This window comes from Pan paniscus, chromosome 5, assembly GCF_029289425.2.
Source record: "Pan paniscus chromosome 5, NHGRI_mPanPan1-v2.0_pri, whole genome shotgun sequence".
Classification (NCBI taxonomy): Eukaryota; Metazoa; Chordata; class Mammalia; order Primates; family Hominidae; genus Pan; species Pan paniscus.
In genome coordinates, this window is record NC_073254.2 from 130,128,153 (window position 1) to 130,149,464 (window position 21,312).

The 21,312-nt window shown below is 36.9% G+C and overlaps 1 protein-coding gene across 16 annotated transcripts in view; it reads right to left on the reverse strand.

Moving 5' to 3' along the window:
* The window catches only part of WASF1 (WASP family member 1), an 86,747-nt gene that overhangs the window by 10,783 nt on the left and 54,652 nt on the right, over positions 1 to 21,312 (reverse strand). For all 16 annotated transcript variants that reach the window (XM_055114046.2, XM_055114051.2, XM_024929051.4 and 13 more), the window contains 2 exons: positions 16,816 to 16,976; positions 2,768 to 2,902 (listed from right to left, as the gene is read on the reverse strand). In XM_055114046.2, the coding sequence (XP_054970021.1) occupies positions 2,768 to 2,902; positions 16,816 to 16,948 (268 nt within the window). In that variant the 5' untranslated portion in view covers positions 16,949 to 16,976. The remainder of the gene's footprint in view (positions 1 to 2,767; positions 2,903 to 16,815; positions 16,977 to 21,312) is intronic.

A 21,312-nucleotide genomic window follows, 5' to 3' on the forward strand; every position in this document is an offset into this window, starting at 1 on the left:
TTATCGTTTGTCTTATTATTAACAGACTATTGTGGTGAAGCTCCTTCCACTTGCCAACAATAACATCTGATATTAATAAAATAGAATTATAAAGCAATAAATTAGCATAATGCTTATAAACATAATTGACTTAAATATAATTGTACAAGTCTTTGTTTAAAATTCATTTAAAAAATATTTTCAAAATTGATAGTTTTTAGTTACTACAAAACAGTTAAAAAAACTGATACCACACTGTGCTATTTAGTACTGTACACATGATGTTTTTTTTTTAATTCCCACTGAATTAAAAAACCTAGGTTAAATAACTGAAAACTCCTTCAATACAACCTCTCCAAAACAATTTCAAATTAAGTAGTTCAGCTTTTAGATTCTGAATTCTTCCCCCACTGCTCCACAAAATTTTAAAGGAAACTAGGTATAATTCTGACAGTATAGCTGTTGACATATTAAAATTTGTTTTTTAACACAAACATCTTAATTTATTTACTGTTATCTGTATTTTCACTTTCAAGTTTAATGGTGGCTCTAAGACATTTGTTAAAATGTAACAATATTTTGAAACTAAATGTTGATTTTTATTTCTGTTACATATGAGAACTGCCTGTGTATTTCTCTATTATTTGATGGCATAAATTTATATTTAAGTGATAAACAGTTGAGTTATCTGAAAAACAAATTTTGGCTATAAATTATGTATTTGAAAGCATGACCATAAAATATTTTTTCACCACTAACAATGATTTTATTTCAAGAATTCCATGAGGTGTAATTAATGTATTGATACATGCACATGTTTCAAAGGATACCACCAAGAAAGACAACCTAAAGAATGGGAGAAAATATTTGCAAATCATATATTTGATAAAGGATTTAGATCCAGAATATACACAGAATTCCAACAAGTCAAAAATAAAAACACGAATAATACAAATTATAAATGGGCTAAGGAACTAAATAGACATTTCTCCAAAGGAGATATTCAAATGGCCTGTAAGCACATGAAAACATACTCAACATCATTAGCCATCAGGGAGATATAAATACATGTTATATGAATGAACCTTGAAAACATTATGCTAAAAGAAGCCAGTCACAAAAGACCACATACTGTACTATTCATTCATATGAAATATCCATACAGACAGATCCATACAGACAAATCCATACAGGCAAATCCATACAGACAGAAAGATCAGTGATTGCTAGGGGTTGAGCTGAAGGGGAAACAGAGTGACTGCTAATGAGTACAGGGCTTCTTTCTGGAGTGATACAAATACTCTAAAATTGATTGTGGTGACGGTTGCATAACTTGAATATACTAAAAAACACTGAATTGTACACTTCAACTTTAAATGGGTGAACTGCAAGGTATACGTAGGTTGTGAAATATATCTTAATAAAGCTATTTTTTAAGTATTATTTCCTTTTCTTCTTGTATCCAGAGCTCTGAGTTTACATTTTACAAGTGGTACAAATCTAGTATGCCAAGTATTTGCCTCTCCTTATTTACACATTGGATTATTTCAAAAGTAGCTGGTTCCATCACTAAGACATCTATCATTACATTATATTTTTGTTCTTTCCACTGACATCCTTTAGTATTTTTATTGTTAAAGTTTAGATCTATTATATAATTTGCATTTATACTAAAAATTAGATCTATTATATAATTTGTGTTTATACTATTTAATGCAACAAAAATATTTTGAAGAGAGTGTAAGAAATTCCATTAAACAATTCTCTGTGGTAGGTAAGTGCAAATTATGTTCTTAGTATTGCATTTCTTTTTGTGAAACAAACAAAAAGATGCATTTGGGAAACATTGGCATTCAATGTATTCTATCAAGGCATAAAACATGATTTTACCACTGAAGTTTCTACAATTATTTTAGCCTATCTGATTATTCCTGATTTAATATCTTGGTATAGAATGTTTACACCCTACATACTGGCAATTTGTTTTTGAAATGTTCATTTAAAGTAGGAAGTTGCATTCAGTTAAATAACTAACAAGACTTTAGCAATATGCACATACAAAAGCATATTAAAAGCAGTTACATGGCCAGGTGTAGTGGCTCATGCCTATAATCCCAACACTTTGGGAGGCCAAGGTGGGCAGATCACAAGGTCAGGAGTGCGAGACCAGCCGGACCAACATGGTGAAACCCCATCTCTACTAAAAATAAAAAAATTAGCCAGGCGTGGTGGCAGACACCTGTAATCCCAGCTACTCAGGAGGCTGAGGCAGGAGAATTGCTTGAACCTGGGAGGTGGAGGTTGCAGTGAGCCGAGATTGCGCCACTGCACTCCAGCCTAGTGACAGAGTGTCTGTCTCAAAAAAAAAACAAACAAAAAAAAAACCAGTTACATTCTTGTAGAATCAACCTAAAGATTTCAGGTAATTTTCTAATAATTTTTATTTCTAAGACAAAAGTATACAAATAAATTATAAGGGAGAAATGAAAAGAGAAAGATAATGAAGAGAATGGAGGAAAATGTCTGGTTAAAATGACTTCTTTATGCAAAAAAATTAGGAGCTGTTTAGTGTACAAAAAGAAGAGATTTAAAACAGAGTAGAAAAGAAAAGCCAGGAGAATCATACTGATGGCATTTTTAGATAATTCACTGATTTATTACAATATGTACACCAAAGGACATGGGTATGATCTGTAATAAATTCATGATTAATACTGTTAAGTATATCATTCATCTCATCTAACTTAAAATATATACGTAGAAGAAAATACAATATTAATAAGCTTACATTCTTCTTCCTTTGGATCAAGCTGTGTAACACTAACAGATAAACGGTCCACACGTTCTTGCAATGAATTGACTCTGAAGGAAAAACTATGTGCTTCATTGAATAATTCTCCAAATATATCTTCAGCATATTTACCTAAGCAAAAATGACACATATATCATAAAATTTAACATCCAGAGCACTGAGTTTTTATCTTTGCAAGCAGTAGAAATCTAGCATGATATTTGCCTCAGATACTTTGTGATCAGAGATAAATAATGAACAATGTAATATTACAACTGGTGACCTGTTGAATTTGGAATTTATTTGGAATTACAGTTGACCCTTGAACAAAATCGTTTAACTGTAATAGTCCACTTACATGTGGATTTTTTTCAATAAATACATTGAAAATTTTGGAGATTTGAGACAATTTGAAAAAACTTGCAGATGAACCACATAGCCTAAAAATACTAAAAATTTTAAAGTATATTTTAAAGATATGAATGCATAAAATCTATGTAAATACTAGACTATTTTATCATTTACTACCACAAAATATACAGAAATCTATTATAAAAAGTTAAAATTTATCAAAATTTACACACAAAACAAAAACATACATAGTGCCATTCACAGTCAAGAGAAATATAAAGAAATGGAAAGATGTATTAGGTTGGTGCAAATGTAATTGCAGTTTTTGCCAACCTAATAGTACTAAATCATAACAATAAATTTAAGTGTAATACTGTATTACTGTAACAGTTTTATAGCCACCCTCTGTTGATATTGCAGTTAGCTCTAGTGTTGTTACTATCCACTTAAAATGCTGTTTGAGCAGTTCTCTCCACTAAATTGCATATAAGAGTAGGAAGTAATCTTTCATGGTTCTTGTGTATTTTCCATCATGTTTTATGCAATACTGTAAACCTTGAATACATTGTGAGACTCATTCAAAGTGCCACCAGTGATGCTGGAAGTACTCTCAAGTACAAGAAAGTCATAACACTACAAGATAAAGTTGAATTGCTTGATATGAACCACAGATTGAGGTCTACAGCTGTGGTTGCTTAGCATTTCAAGATAAATGAATCAAACTTAAGGGCAATTATAAAAAAAGAAAAGGAAAATCATGAAGCCATTGCTGCAGATACACCAGCAGACACAAAAACCTTGTACTTTTTGCGAATACCTTTTAATCTTGTATCAAAATGCAATTTTTGTGGGTGCATGGCTGTTACAAGAAAGCATACATACAGACTCTAACATGATTTGAGAAAAAGTGAAGTCCATATATGACAACTTAAAGCAAAAGGAAGGCAAAGGATCTAAACCTGGAAAATTTAATGGCAGTAAAGGATGGTTTGATACTTTCAGGAAGAGGTTTGGCCTCAAAAATGTCACAAGAGAAGCTGCAGCTTTTGTCAGCAAAGAGGCAGCAGATGAGTTCCCAGATGCCATTAAGAAAATAATTAGTTTCCATGTATGCTGCTTGAAAAAAAAAATAATAATTGGCCAGGCATGACAGTCTGTAATCCTAGCACTTTGAAAGGCTGAGGTAGGCAGACTGCTTGAGCTCAGGAGTTCGAGACCAGCCTGAACAACATGGTGAAACCCCGTCTCAACCAAAAATACAGAAATTAGCTGGGCACGATGGTATGTGCCTGTAGTCCCAGCTACTTGGGGAGGTGAGGCAGGAGGATCACTTGAGCCTAGGAGGTCGAGGCTATTGTGAGTCGTGACCATGCCACTGTACTCCAGCCCAGCCTGGGTGACAAAGTGAGACCTTCTCTCTCTCTCTCAAAGAAAAAAAAAAAAAAAACAGAAAAAAGAAAAAAATTGAGTAGAAACAATATCTGCCTGAACAGAGTTTTAATGCAGATGAGAGTGTCCTATTCCAGAAAAAAAAAAAACTGCTACAGAGGACATTTATTAGTAAGAAAAAGTGAACACCAGGATTTAAGGCAGGAAGGGACATGCTAACTCTATTGTTTTGTGCAAATGCAGTCGGGTTTATCATCAGAACTGCCCTTATCTATAAAGCTGCTAACCTCAAACCTTGAAGGAAAAAGAAGGCCAAAAGAAGAAGGCAAGACAACAAGAAGGCATGGACAATGAGAATCCTTTTTCTGGATTGGTCCCATTGACGCTTTGTCCCTGAAGTCAGGAAGTACCTTGCCAGTAAGGGAATGTCTTTTAAAATTCTTGTGATAACTGTACAACATCTCTGGCCACTCAGAACCCCATTAGTTTCACACTGAAGGTGTCAAAGTGGTCCACTTGCCCGCAAACATGACAGCTCTAATTCAGGCTCTAGATCAGGGGTTCATAAGGACATTTAAGACTCATTACACATGGTATTCTATGGAAGACTGTCAACACTATGGAAGAGAATCCCAACAGAGAACATCATGAAAGTTTGGAGGGATTATACCATCAAAGATGCCATAGTTATTACTGAAAAAGCCAAGAAAACCATCAAGCTCAAGACAACAAATTCATAAAATTTGAGAAAACGGTGTCCAGATGTTTTGCATGACCTCACAGGGTTTGTAACAGTGCCAGTCAAGGAAATAATGAAATAGACAGTGGATACAGAAAAAAGGGTGGCGATGAAGCGTGGCAAGGTATGGATCTTGGAGAAATTCAAGACCCAATTAGACAGCACACCAGAGGAATTAACAGAAGATGACTTGATGGAGAAGAGTGCCTCCAAACCAGTACCAGACAATGAGAAAGAAGACATAGAAGAGGGGGTCACTTCCAAGACAGCTGAATAGGAACAGCTCCGGTCTGCAGCTCCCAGCGAAACTGATGCAGAAGACGGGTGATTTCTGCATTTCCAACTGAGGTACCTGGTTCATCTCATTGGGACTGGTTGGACAGCGGGTGCAGCCCACAGAGGGCAAGCTGAAGCAGGGCGAGGCGTTGCCTCACCCAGGAAGTACAAGGGGTCAGGTGATTTCCCTTTCCTAGCCAAGGGAAGCTGTGACAGACTCTACCTGGAGAAACAGTACACTCCTGATCAAATACTATATGCTTTTCCCACAGTCTTAGCAACCGGCAGACCAGGAGATACCCTCCCATGCCTGGCTCGGCGGGTCCCACGCCCACAGAGCATTGCTCACTGCTAGTGCGGCAGTCTGAGATCAACCTGTGACGCTGCAGCTTGACGGGGGAGGGGCGTCCACCATTGCTGAGGCTTGAGTAGCTCAAAGTAAACAAAGAGGCCGGTAAGCTTGAACTGCTCCGTAAGGTCTATTCCTTCTATAAATTCCACCTCTTGGGGAAGGACGTAGTAGAACAAAAAGCAGCAGACAGCTTCTGCAGACTTACACATCCTTGTCTGACAGCTCTGAAGAGAGCAGTGGTTCTCTCAGCACAGCGTCTGAACTCCGAGAACGGACAGACTGCCTCCTCAAGTGGGTCCCTGACCCCCGTGTAGCCTGACTGGGGAACACCTCCCAGTAGGGGCCAACAGACACCTCAAACAGGTGGGTGCCCCTCTGGGATGAAGCTTCCAGAGGAAGATCAGGCAGCAATATTTGCTGTTCTGCAGCCTCTGGTGGTGATACCCAGGCAAACAGGGTCTGGAGTGGACCTCAAGCAAACTCCAACAGACCTGTAGCTGAGGGGTCTGACTGTTAGAAGGAAAACTAACAAACAGAAGGGACATCCACACCAAAACCCCCTCTGTAGGTCACCAACATCCAAGACCAAAGGTAGATAAAACCACAAAGATGGGGAGAAACCAGAGTAGAAAAGCTGAAAATTCGAAAAAAAAAAAAACAAAGCGCCTCTTCTCGTCCAAAGGATTGCAGCTCCTTGCCAGCAAGGGAAAAAAACTGGATGGAAAATGAGTTTGATGAGTTGATAGAAGTAGGCTTCACAAGGTTGGTAACAACAAACTTCTCTGAGCTAAAGGAGCATGTTCTAACCAATTGCAAGGAAGCTAAAAACCTTGAAAAAAGCTTAGATAAATGGCTAACTAGAATAAAATGTAGAGAAGACCTTAAATGACCTGATGGAGCTGAAAAACATGGCACAAAAACTTTGTGACGCATGCACAAGCTTCAATAGCTGATTTGATCAAGTGGAAGAAAGAATATCAGTGATTGAAGATCAAATTAATGAAATAAAACGAGAAAAGATCAGATAAAAAAAGAGTGAAAAGAAACAAACAAAGCCTCCAAGAAATATGGGACTATGTGAAAAGGCCAAATATATGTTTGACTGGTGTACCAGAAAGTGATGGGGAAAATGGAACCAAGTTAGAAAACATTTGTCAGGATATTATCTAGGAGAACTTCCCTAACCTAGCAAGGAAGGCCAGCATTCAAATTCAGGAAATACAGATAACACCACAAAGATATTCCTCAAGAAGAGCAACCCCAAGACACATAATTGTCAGATTCACCAAGGTTGAAATGAAGGAAAAAATGTTAAGGGCAGCCAGAGAGAAAGGTCGAGTTACCCACAAAGGGAAGCCCATCAGACTAACAGCGGATCTCTCGGCAGAAACCCTACAAGCCAGAAGAGAGTGGGGGCCAATATTCAACATTCTTAAAGAAAAGAATTTTCAACCCAGAATCTCATATCCAGCCAAACTAAGCTTCATAAGCCAAGGAGAAATAAAATCCTTTACAGACAAGCAAATGCTGAGAGATTTTGTCACCACCAGGCCTGCCTTACAAGAGCTCCTGAAGGAAGCACTAAACATGGAAAGCAACAACCGGTACCAGCCACTGCAAAACATGCCAAATGGTAAAGAACATCGATGCTAGGAAGAAACTGCATCAATTAACAGGCGAAATAACCAGCTAACATGATAATGACAGGATCAAAATAAAACATAACAATATTAACCTTAAATGTAAATGGGCTAAATGCTCCAATTAAAAGACACAGACTGGCAAATTGGATAAAGAGTCAAGACCCATCAGTGTGCTGTATTCAGGAAACCCATCTTACATGCTCCATGCAAAGATGCACATAGGCTCCAAATAAAGGGAAAGAGGAAGATCTACCAAGCAAACGGAAAGCAAAAAAAAAAAAAAAAAAAAAAAAAAGCAGGGTTTGCAATCCTAGTCTATGATAAAACGGACTTTAAACCAACAAAGATCAAAAGAGACAAAGACAGCCACTACATAATGGTAAAGGGATCAATTCAACAAGAAGAGCTAACTATCCTAAATATATATGCACCCAATACAGGAACACCCAGATTCATAAAGCAAGTCCTTAGAGACCTACAAAGAAACTTAGACTTCCGCACAATAATAATGGGAGACTTTAACACCCCACTGTCAATATTAGACACATCAAAGAGACAGAAGGTTAACAAAGATATCCAGGACTTGAACTCAGCTCTGGACCAAGCAGACCTAATAGACATCTACAGAACTCCACACCCCAAATCAATAGAATATACATTCTTCTCAGCATCACATCACACTTATTTTAAAACTGACCACATAATTGGTAGTAAAACACTCCTCAGCAAATGTAAAAGAACAGAAATCACAACTAACTGTCCCTCAGATCACAGTGCAATTGAATTAGAACTCAGGATTAAGAAACTCACTCAAAACCACACAACTACATGGAAACTGAACAACCTGCTCCTGAATGACTAATGGGTAAATAACAAAATGAAGGCAGAAATAAAGATGTTCTTTGAAACCAATGAGAACAAAGACACAAAGTACCAGAATCTCTGGGACACATTCAAAGCAGTGTGTAGAGGGAAATTTATAGCACTAAATACTCACAAGAGAAAGCAGGAAAGATCTAAAATTGACACCCTAACATCACAATTAAAAGAACTAGAGAAGCAAGAGCAAACATATTCAAAAGCTAGCAGAAGGCAAGAAATAACTAAGATTAGAGCAGAACTGAAGGAGAGACACAAAAAACCCTTCAAAAAAACAATGAAACCAGGAGCTGTTTTTTTGAAAAGATCAACAAAATAGACCGCTAGCAAGACTAATAAACAAGAAAAGAGAGAAGAATCAAATAGACACAATAAAAAATGATAAAGGGGATATCACTGCCAATCCCCCAGAAATACAAACTACCATCAGAGAATACTATAAACACCTCTACACAAATAAACTAGAAAATCTAGCAGAAATGGATAAATTCCTGGACACATACACCCTCCCAAGACTAAACCAGGAAGAAGGTGAATCTCTGAATAGACCAATAACAGGTTCTGAAATTGAGGCAATATTTAATAGCCTACCAACCAAAAAAAGCCCAGGACCAGACAGATGCACAGCCAAAGTCTACCAGAGGTACAAAGAAGAGCTGGTACCATTCCTTCTAAAACTATTTCAATCAATAGAAAAAGAGGGAAACCTCCCTAACTCATTTTATGAGGCTAGCATCATCCTGATACCAAAGCCTGGTAGAGACACAACAAAAAAAGAGAATTTTAGGCCAATATCTCTGATGAACACCAATGCAAAAATCCTCAATAAAATACTGGCAAACCAAATCCAGCAGCACATCAAAAAGCTTATCCACCACGATCAAGTCAGCTTCATCCCTGGGATGCAAGGCTGGTTCAACATATGCAAATCAATAAACGTAATCCATCACATGAACAGAACAAATGACAAAAACCACATGATTTTCTCAATAGCTGCAGAAAAGGCCTTCAACAAAATTCAACAGCCATTCATGCTAAAAACTCTCAATAAACTAGGTATTGATGGAATGTATCTCAGAATAATAAGAGCTATTTATAACAAACCCATAGCCAAAATCATACTGAATAGGCAAAAACTGGAAGCATTCCCTTTGAAAATCGGCACAAGACAATGATGCCGTCTCTCACCACTCCTATTCAACACAGTGTTGGAAGGCTAGAGCAATCAGGCAAGAAGAGAAAGAAATAAAGGGTATTCAATTAGGAAAAGGGGAAGTCAAATTGTCTCTGTTTGCAGATGACATGACTGTATATTTAGAAAACCCCATCGTCTCAGCTCAAAATCTCCTTAAGCTGATACGCAACTTCAGCGAAGTCTCAGGATACAAAATCAATGTGCAAAAATCACAAGCATTCTTATACACCAATAACAGACAAACAGAGAGCCAAATCATGAGTGAACTCCCATTCACAATTACTACAAAGAGAATAAAATACCTAGGAATCCGGCTTACAAGGGATGTGAAGGACCTCTTCAAGGAGAACTACAAACCACTGCTCAACGAAATAAAAGAGGACACAAACAAATGGAAGAACATTCCATGTTCATGGATAGGAAGAATCAATACCGTGAAAATGGCCATACTACCCAAGGTAATTTATAGATTCAATGCTATCCCCATCAAGCTACCAATGACTTTCTTCACAGAATTGGAAAAAACTACTTTAAAGTTCATATGGAACAAAAAAAGAGCCTGCATAGCCAAGACAATCCTGAGCCAAAAGAACAAAGCTGGAGGCATCACGCTACATGACTTCAAACTATACTACAAGGCTACAGTAACCAAAACAGCATGGTACTGGTACCAAAACAGAGATATAGACCAATGGAACAGAACAGAGCCCTCAGAAATAACACCACACATCTACAACCATCTGATCTTTGACAAACCTGACAAAAACAAGACATGGGGAAAGGATTCCCTATTTAATAAATGGTGCTAGGAAAACTGGCTAGCCATATGAAGAAAGCTGAAACTAGATCCCTTCTTTACACCGTATACAAAAATTAACTCAAGATGGATTAAAGATTTAAATGTAAGACCTAACACCATAAAAACCCTAGAAGAAAACCTAGGCAATACCATTCAGGACATAGGCATGGGCAAACACTTCATGACTAAAACACCAAAAGCAATGGCAAGAAAGCCAAAATAGACACATGGGATCTAAATAAACTAAAGAGCCTCTGCACAGCAAAAGCAACTACCATCAGAGTGAACAGGCAAACTACAGAATGGGAGAAAATCCTTGCAATCTACGCATCTGACAAAGGCTTAATATCCAGAATCTACAAAGAACTTAAACAAATTTATAAGAAAAAAAACAACCCGATCAAAAAGTGGACAAAGGATATGAACAGGCACTTCCCAAAAGAAGACATTTACACAGCCAACAGACATGAAAAAATGCTCATCATCCCTGGTCATCAGAGAAATGCAAATCAAAACCACAAGGAGATACCATCTCATGCCAGTTAGAATGGTGATCATTAAAAAGTCAGGAAACAACAGATGCTGGAGAGGATGTGGAGAAATAGGAACACTTTTACACTGTTGGTGAGAGTGTAAGTCAGTTCAACCATTGTGGAAGACAGTGTGGCAATTCCTCAAGGATCTAGAACTAGAAATACCATTTGATCCAGCGATCCCATTACTGGGTACATACCCAAAGGATTATAAATCATGCTACTATAAAGACAAATGCACATGTATGTTTATTGTGGCACTATTTACAATAGTAAAGACTTGGAACCAACCCAAATGTCCATCAATGATAGACTGGATTAAGAAAATGTGGTACATATACACCATGGAATACTATGTAGCCATAAAAAAGGATGAGTTCATGTCCTTTGCAGGGACATGTATAAAGCTGGAAACCATCATTCTAAAAAAACTATCACAAGGTCGGAAAACCAAACACCAGATGTTCTCACTCCTAGGTGGGAATTGAACAACATGAACACATGGACACATGGTGGGGAACATCACACACCCGGGTCTGTCGGAGGGTGGGGGGCTGGGGGAGGGATAGCATTAGGAGAAAATACCTAATGTAAATGACGAGTTGATGGGTGCAGCAAACCACCACGGCACATGTATACCTATGTAACAAACCTGCACACTGTGCACATGTACCATAGAACTTAAAGTATAATAATAAATAAAAAAGAAAGTAAAGAAGCAGATCTCCGATTTTAAAAAATGGAATCCAAAAAAAAAAAAAAAAAAGAAGACATAGAAGAAGTGGTGTCAGAAAACAAATTGACATTAGAGAATCTGGCAAAAGCGTTCCAATTATTCAAGACTACTTTTGATTTATTTTACAACGTGAACCCTTCTATGATACAGTACCGAAACTAAAGCAAATAAAAGGAGGATTGGTACCATATAAAAACATTTTTAGAGAAATGAAGAAGCAAAAAAGTCAGAAATCAAGATGTGTTTTTGTAAAGTTACACCAGTGTGCCCACCTCTACTACTTCTACCTCCTCCACCTCTCTGCCTCTGCTACTCCTGAGACAGCAAGACAAACTCCTCCTTTTCCTTCTCCTCTTTGGCCTGCTCAATGTGAAGATAACGAGGATGAAGACTTTTATGATGATCCACTTCCACTTAATGAACAGTAAGTATATTTTTTCTTATGGTTTTCTTAATAACATATTCTTTTCTCTAGCTTACCTTATTGTAGGAATACAGTATACTACTACACATACAACATAAAATATACATGTTAAATTAAGCAACAGTTTATGTTCTCGGTAAGGCTTCTGGTCAATAGTAGGCTATAGGCAGTTAAGTTTTGGGGGAGTCAAAAGTTATATGCAAATTTCTGGCTTCACTGAGGATCTGTGCCCCTTACCCCTACACTGTTCAAGGGCCAACTGTATTTTAAACTTTAAACCCTATCTAAAGTCACTCAGCCATGACAAAGTGGGGAAAAAAAAAAGAGATACCCTGGGAAGCCTGCTTTTAAACCTTGTTCTACTACTTTCTGTTAAATGATTTGTGTCTAAAACAGAAATTACTTGCTTTATCTATATCTGTCCACCTGATGAGGGTTAGAGAAGATTATGATGTAAAGGTATATGCAAATAATATGCCTGTCAATCTGAAAGCATTTATATGTAGACTGTAGCATTTATATATAATCAGCATTTATATTAGCTAGAAATAAATTTTAGGCCAAGTGGCAGAACCCAAGATTCATCAAAGACCTAGAAGATTATCTGTCCCAGGGATGCCCAAGATATAGATTCAGAAATTTAGGAGATCTTTTACACTCTCTTGTTACAATTTCTGGAAAAAAAAATCATAAATCTAAAATCACTGTATTCCTCTAGTTGTGTAAGTTCTTATTACTGAAAAGAGTAAGCCAAAATAACTGGAAGAAGATCCCTGCCATTACTGAATTTTGAGCAGAGGGAGAACCAGACATTTAAGCAAATATTTAAAGCAATTTAATAAATAAGTCCAAATATTTGTTCTATTCACTGTGTGACCTTGGTATCAATTTCCTTATCTGTAAAATAGGAATAAAAACATCTGTCTCTAAAAGAAGCAAGAAAAGAGCCTTGAAGTGCACCTGATACAGAGGAGCTCAATAACAGGCAGCTCTTAATATAAGGTAAGAGCAACACAGCAGAGATAGAAGCACCTCACTTTCAGGTGTCAAAAGTTATTTGGTGATCAAGATACTTCCAGAGACAGTTTCTCTGGCAGATAAGGGAAGCATCCCAAATGGAAGAAAAAGCAGGTATAAAGTTACTCATTTATTCAACAATTGGTAGGGATACAAATGCTAGGTGTAGATATAGAGATGGAAAAGACTAATCTTGGCAATAAGAACTGACTATATTCCATAAGAGAAAAGCCAGGGGAAGAGATCCCTTAGGTATTCAGAATCCCAATGGTTGTTAATGAAAGGAGTTAGCTAGCTTGCTTTAGGCAGACAGTAAGGGAAGGGTCCCCAGAGAACCTCTGACCCACCCCACAAGGGCTTACACCAGATGCTTTGTGCAGATAAGGGAACTTGCACAGGGGGCTTGCTTAAACATGCCCACAGCGGACTAAGGGCCTGCATGTGCACTAGGGAAATGTGGTGAAGCCACCAGTAATCTGTGCCTCATACAAATAGGGAACCCAGCCCCATCAGCTTCTCTCTCTCTCTCTCTCTCTATATATATATATACATATATATATATATATACGCCCTTGTATTCAACTGTGACAGGGCAACCTGGAACCTGCTTTCAGGACCCCTCTCTTTGCTGAGAGCTTTCCTTTCACTTAATAAATTCTACTCCATTCACTCTTAGAGTATCTGTGTGCCTAATTCTTCCTCATCGTGAGACAAGAACATGGACCTAGCTCAGCTAAGGAGTAAAAAACCTTGCATCATTAAGAAAGCAATAAAATGAGAAAGAGGAAATTGATATAAAGTGAATTATAGGTTTGTGGTAATTACCTAATACAAAACAGAATTATGTTCTACTAGGAAAAATCTCACAAAAAACAGATGTACTGGCTGGGTATGGTGGCTCACACCTGTAATCCCAGCACTTTGGGAGGCCGAGGTGGGTGGATCACTTGAGGCCAGAAGTTCAAGGCCAGCCTGGCCAACATGGCAAAACCCCATTTCTACTAAAAATAATACAAAAATTAGCCAGGCATGATGGCACTCGCCTGTAATCCCAGCGGCTTGGGTGGCTGAGGTACAAGAATTGCTTGAACCTGGGAGGTGGAGGTTGTAGTGAGCCAAGATCGCACCACTGCACTCCAACCTGGGTGACAGAGCAAGACTCTGTTTCAAAAAAATAAAAAAAGGAAGTACATTTTTGTGAGGAAAAGGTCAGGAAGATATCCAGCCCTAAGCCATGTGGATCCCTGCAGTTTACTTTCATTGCTATATTCTCAAGCACTTTCAGTACTAATAATAGCACCAAAGTGAAAATCTCCATTATCTAGAAACATTTTGGATAGCCAAGTTTTCTAAGTAATTCAGAGATTATTATCTAATACATCAATTGTTATTTTAACTATTTTCGATGGAAACTTGTGAAATGTATTCTAAGCTTCCCTCTTCTTAAATGGAATATAAAATTAAACATAATTTAATTTTTTCTTAGGGACTCATGGGCATGAATTATGAAAATCAAATATTATCCTAGGCCAGAAAACAGCCCTGAAATGTATAAGGATATTTGCTTTACATTAAATGGCTTCTTTCCAGTTTTTATGTTGCATCTTCCCTTACATCACTTTGTCCTTTCCTGTGAACTACCTCCTTTTGGTTGGGTTCAGTGATGCCTCCTTCTAGTATCTCCTCCCATGCTTCCTCCTTTTATCCTCTGAAGCATAACTGTTTGGAAACCACATCATCAAATCTGTTTGAACTATCAAGATAAAAGTAAACAGGTTTTGAGAGAGGGATCAATTGGTTATTTTATGTGCATGGTATTTAGTGCATGAGTTTATTTATTCTGGCTATCTAGAGGCCTTTTAAATTTAATTCCAGGTTCTCAACTATGTCAAGTGGGAAAGCTGCCAGAGAAGTTAATTTCAGGGCAGTAAACTATTGTCACACCTTGCTAGAATATTTTATGGGTTTTCTCTTTGTTTTTGAATCTCTACAAACTGCTTAAACAATGCCTTCCAGGTCTCTGATTCTAAATGTGAAGCACCCAACACCTAATTTAGTTATATTGTTACAAGGTATTTATAATTTTCAGAGTTTCGCTACAGCATAACCATGTGCCTGATGATAGATGTTGCCTGTATGGACTATATAGACTTAAAAATCCCTTAAATTTTCATCTTTAAGTTTTGTAACAAATGGGTTAGTACTGCAAATTATCACCCTTAATCACAATATTAGTTCTAAATTCTATATTGGGTATATACCTAAAATAAGATGCCTGTACTGGATCCACAATTCATTTTAAGAAATATGTTATACAAAATTACTAATGCCATTTCTATGTTCTTAACATGTATTTTAATATTAGCATGCTTATATACTTCTGTATGTACATAACATATATAAAACAAATTTTATATGACATCATGTTATACTTGATTCAATCCGTGCTAGGTCACAAAAAATCTGCAAAATATCTTTAAACAATATAGTTAATCATATTTAATCTGGGAACTCTAACACTTTTTTTATTAGCCTCAAGTAAACAATACAATATTTTAGTGATTCACTAACCTGAAAAAAATGACCACTGAATGGAACAAGGAATATACTTAAAATTCAAATAAAATAGCCTTTTATTTATTCTTACTATTTCACAGGCAATGCAAAAATTTAGTACTCTCACAGAGAATATTCAAATTTAACTTTTTATGTTGCTCTCGCTACAGGTATGCCTAAACTTTCTTACGGGAAACAAATTAGATTAACAACCTCTTGTGCTAAGTACTCAATTATAAAAGAAAGGACAAAAGTTAAAAGGAAAAGAAAAGAAAAGCCAAGCCTGCTTATCAGGAGAATTTATATGGCTGATGAGATAAATCTAGGACCACTTGGTGGATATTATCTCTGCCAAGAACACCTTGTTTCACCTTTAAAATGAAATATCAATGTCTTATGAAAAAGCTAATCCTTCAATGCAAAAGACAGACCAGATTTTTAAAATTTTCTGATTAAACTTAGAATAGAAAATAATTTGTTTAATTCCTTAACCAAGTTGCTCTATTCTGTAAATCTGCAATGAGAACATATTGCCTGTCTCCTTCTCCCTAATCTGCCTCTTTCACTGGCCTTTATTCTCTGGCCAACCTGCCAGAGGCCAAGTTCATTTGCTGTTTTCACACAATGCTGCATATCAGATTCCTGACTTATATTCTAATGTCTCTTAGACATCCCACTTGACTAGCCTACCCCTCTGACTAATAATGACCCCATACCTCTCACCTTAGATCTTTGCTAATATAAAAATATTTCCCTAAACTAATTAAATATATATATAAAGAGAGGGACACTAGTGTTTGAAAACACAAATAGTTGAGGCCTCTAAACAGAGTAAATAGTGATAATAACCAAGGAAAAGTACAACTCTGGTCCTTTCGCAGATTATATATTTTTAAAACAATCTCAATAATTTTCATTCATCATGTGTTTCTGTTCCTAGAGATTCTGTCCGTATTTTCCTTTCCCAGAAGAAACATCATGCAGAAGAGGTTCTTGTAAAACTCAATAATTATACTCATGTGACTATATTTTTCAGGATAATTTTGTACTCTTCTCACCAAATCATACTCCCAAATTAATCAGAAGCACAACTTCTTAATACGCTAAAGCATAACATTCTGGTTTGTAAGTATATTTTTAATTGATATATACTTACTTAGGCTACTTAGTTGTCTAATTATATTTGCCAAGGAAATATTGGTTACACATTCCAGTTCATTCTTAATGCCTCTAGGCAGTGCTGTGTGGCACAAGTGCCTAGGATCGATGTTTCTTTTCACTAGCGGCATCTTGAGATTAACCTTTGTGCCAGTTCACCTGTAGGAAATCAAAAATAAATTAACAATATTAAATTTCAGCCAACGCAGAATGAGACTTTATTTTTCATTGAAGAATAAAGCACTGTTGACCCTTGAACAACATGGATTTGAACTGCCTGGGTCCACTTACTGGTGGATTTTCTTCCCTCTCTGCCTCCCTGAGACAGCAGGACAAACCCCTCCTCTTCCTCCTCAGCCTACTCAAGGTGAAAATGACAAGGATGAAGACTTTATGATGATTCACTTCCACTTAATAGTTAATTATCTTATGATTTTTAATAACATTTTATTTTCTCTTGTTTATTTTATTGTAAGAATGCAGCATATAATACATATAACATACAAAATATGTTAAACAACACTTTATGTTCTCGGTAAGGCTTCTGGTCAACAGTAGTCTGTAAGTAGTTAAGTTTTTGGAAAGTCAGAAGTTACACACAGATTTTCAGCAATGCAGAGGGTTGGTGCCCCTAATCTCTGGGTTGTTCAAGGGCCAACTGTATTTGCTTGTATGAAGACAATAAAAATGAAATTACCCAACTAAAATAATCAAAATTGATTTAACTTCCAATTACTAGAATATCAACATTATACAAAACGTTTTTTAAAAACTTGCTTTCAATGTCAGCTGTTGCATGGTGAATTCACAATTATCACCATTATTCTCCTAAAAACACTGTTTTTATTTACTATAATAGGGATTTTGTTCTAGAGAGTGTGAGATGTCCTCTCTAAGGAAGTGCATAAAAGGATTAAGGAAGCTGTAAGAGTAAATCAAATTTACATTATCACACAAAATGTATCAGGTGTTCAAAAGCTCAGATCAAATACTCCAAGTAGCCCTGCACCTGAAATCTCATTGGAATCTACCAAATCTTTATTTAACTGATCAAAAAGTTCAACCATCTTTGAATTATAGGCTGCTCTCACTTTGCATGCTTCGCATATGCACAAATTTGAGTGACTCGAGTTAGTAACAACACTGCCCAACACAATGATTCAAATTTCACTTACTACAGCATATTAACTGTGAGTAATTGCACAAATACAAACTTCATTTCTAGTACTCTAGTCCAGGACTCCCCAACCCCCCAGCTGCAGACCAGTAACAGTCAGTGGCCTGTAAGTAACCAGGCTGTACAGCAGGAGGTGAGCGGTAGGTGAGCAAGCATTACTGCCTGAGTTCCACCACCTGTCAGATCAGTGGCGGCATTAGATTCTCATAGGAGCACGAGGCCTATTGTGAACTGCACACGTGAGGGGTCTAGGTTGCATGTTCCTTATGATAATCTAATTAATGCCTGATGATCTGAGGTGGTACAGTTTCATCCCGAAACCATCCCCCACTCCACACACCCCCACCCCCTGCCCGTGGAAAGACTGTCTTCCACGAAACTAGTCCCTTGTGCCAAAAACAAGGAGACTGCTGCTCTAGTCTACAAATCACTGTTAAGAAGAGCTGTACATCATGATCAGTGACCAATCACCACTTCTTTCAAAGTCAGTTGATGATTGGTTACACCCTCATCTGTTAGTCAATTCACCTACAGACAGCAAAGCATGCATCTGTTGCCTTCTTGCCTCCCAGTGCTAAGTCTACATGAAATTTTACTAAATAGGTAGATGAAAGCAGGAATTGGCCAACAAAGACAGAAGTGCAGCAAAAAACAAACAAAAAAACAAAAACAAAAAAAATGGTAACACTGGAAATGAAATTCAAATCCAACGTAAGTGGGGTAACAGATGAAGTAGCTGACTGTGGAAATGTTGCCACTGCCACTGTTTGAGAGCTTCTAGATATGCAGCCTGAGGAACTTAGCGAAGGCAAACTTACAGACATAAATGAGGAATGTGGTTGTGACAAAAAGAAGGAATATGTTCCAAAGGAAGTGACACTAGCAAAAAAACCTTCACATTTAAGAAACTCTTGGAGCTACTTCGTGACAGTGGAAGCACAAAAGATAAAATGTTGGAAGCTAATCCTAATTTAAAAGAAAGGAGTGTGACAATTTGCCAAGGCACAGAAAAGATGCTCACTTTGCTAGCTCTGCTATTGTAAGTTACACAATGAGAACTGCTCAAACTGCCTTTGATAAGTTTTTTTTACAAAGAAATAAAACACTAATTCTAATTGATTCCAATATCTTCAATGACATTGTGCTAAGTAAATACTTTTAAATTTCCCTATACATTTTAACCTACAATAGAAGAGGTTTTACTGTCTTGATAAAAATTTTTAAAGAGCGTACGTTAAAACACTGTAATTTTCCCCATTTTTAAATTAAGATCATTTTTCATGGTTTCAACTTATACTGTCATTTTTTACAGTCCTGCACTACTGCAAAGTGGGAAATGACTGACTGTACTATCAGTGAACAACGGTTACTAAAGGAAACAATTTATTAATTACTGAGCTTTAATGACTAACAAATGAGAAGTTTGGGATAAACCTAATTGCAGTTAAGTGTTACTTATCAACATGCTTTTAAAAACTTTTGCATAAATTTGTTTCCTCTGACCTATTTGTTTAGCATTCTCTCCACATTTTTAATCCATTCTAAAACTGTGCAACATGAAATGTAGAGAAAAAAAGCATACAAAATTGTACACCTCAAAAATTTAACCAAACTCTCATGTAACCCCATTAAGAAATAAAATATTGCCTGTACCAATTGCCAGAACCCTTCCACTTTGGTCCTCTTCCCATTCTTGCTTACCTCCCCAAGATAGGTAACCTTTATTCTTTTTATAATAAGCATTTCCTGGTTTTTCTTTTTCTTTTCACAACTTACATAGGCAACTTTAAACACTATAGTTTTGATAGCTTTTTGAAGTTTATATAGACTAATATGATACATATTATTTTATGCCTTGCCTTTTTCATTCCACATTGTAACATTCATCCATACTGCTCTGTGCAGGTTGTTCATTTTCATTGCTGTATAATAGTCCACTATATGACAACACTACAGTTTATTTACCCATTCTAATGTTAATGAATTGTTTCCAGTTTGAAGCTATTATGAATAGGACTATACTGATCATTCATGCACATGTGTCTTAGTGTACACATTTCTATTGTGAATATACTTCAGGACAAGAACAGCCAAGTTAAGGATACACACAACTTCATCTTTAGGAAATGATGCCAAACTGTTCCAGAGACTGTACCAACACTTTACTTTTGGCAGTTAAGAGGCTGCTGCTCCACATCCCCATAACACTTGACACTGCCAGTTTTTAAATTCTAGCTGTTCTTGAGGGTATGTCGTGGCTACTTGTTGTAGTTTTGTGTTTCCCAATTATTGAATTTAAGCACCTTTTCATGTTTCTTGATCTTTTGGATTTTTCTCTTGGGAAGTGCCTGTTCAATCCTCTTGTCCATTTTTGGCCATTTGTTGTGTTAGGGCTGATGTGTAGAAACACTAGATATGAGCCATTTGAAGGTTATAGGTGATGGGAATCTCTTCTTTCACTTGCTATTCCACTTTCTTAGTGATGTCTTTTAATGAACAGAAGTTTTTACGCTCCATGTGGTAAGGATATTCTCAATCTTTTCAAGTTTAGAACAAAAGCATAGTTTCTAAAATCTTTTTCTACACCAAGATCATAAATATGACCTTTCACTTTATCTCTTAGCTTTGTTTTTTCTTATAATCTGTAACTGATGTGGAATTAATTTTGTGAATGGTGTGATGTAGCAGTTAGGTTTCTTATATATTATTTCAGCACCACTCATTGAAAAGCCTAGTATTTCTCCATTGCTCTATGGTGGCCCTTTTGTGATAAATCAAGTTTCTATGTATTTTTAAATCAGATTTTGAGCTACATACTATTCCATTGCTCTTTTTGACTAACCTAGAGCTAATGACAAACTGACTTAATTAATCAGGCTTTATAGTAAGTTCGCTCTGTTGCTCAGGCTGGAGTGCAGTAGTGTAATCTTGGTTCACTGCAACCTTTGCCTCTTGGGTTCAAGCGATTCTCCTGCCTCAGCCTCCGGAGCAGCTGGGACTACAGGTGCCACAACACCTGGCTAATTTTGTGTATTTTTAGGAGATGGGGTCCTGCCATGTTGTCCAGGCTGGTCTCAAACTCCTCAGCTCAGACAATTGACCCACCTCAGCCTCCCAAAGTGCTAGAATTACAGGCTTGAGCCACTGTGACTGGCTTATAGTTAAGTCTTGATACACAATAGGGCAAGCTCTCCAATCTCGTTCTCCAAAAATGTTCTGTTTATTCTTGACCCTGTGTATTTCCATGTAAATTTTTAGAATAAGATTATCAAGTCACACATAACACATACACCCACCTCTACCTATTGGGAATTAGAC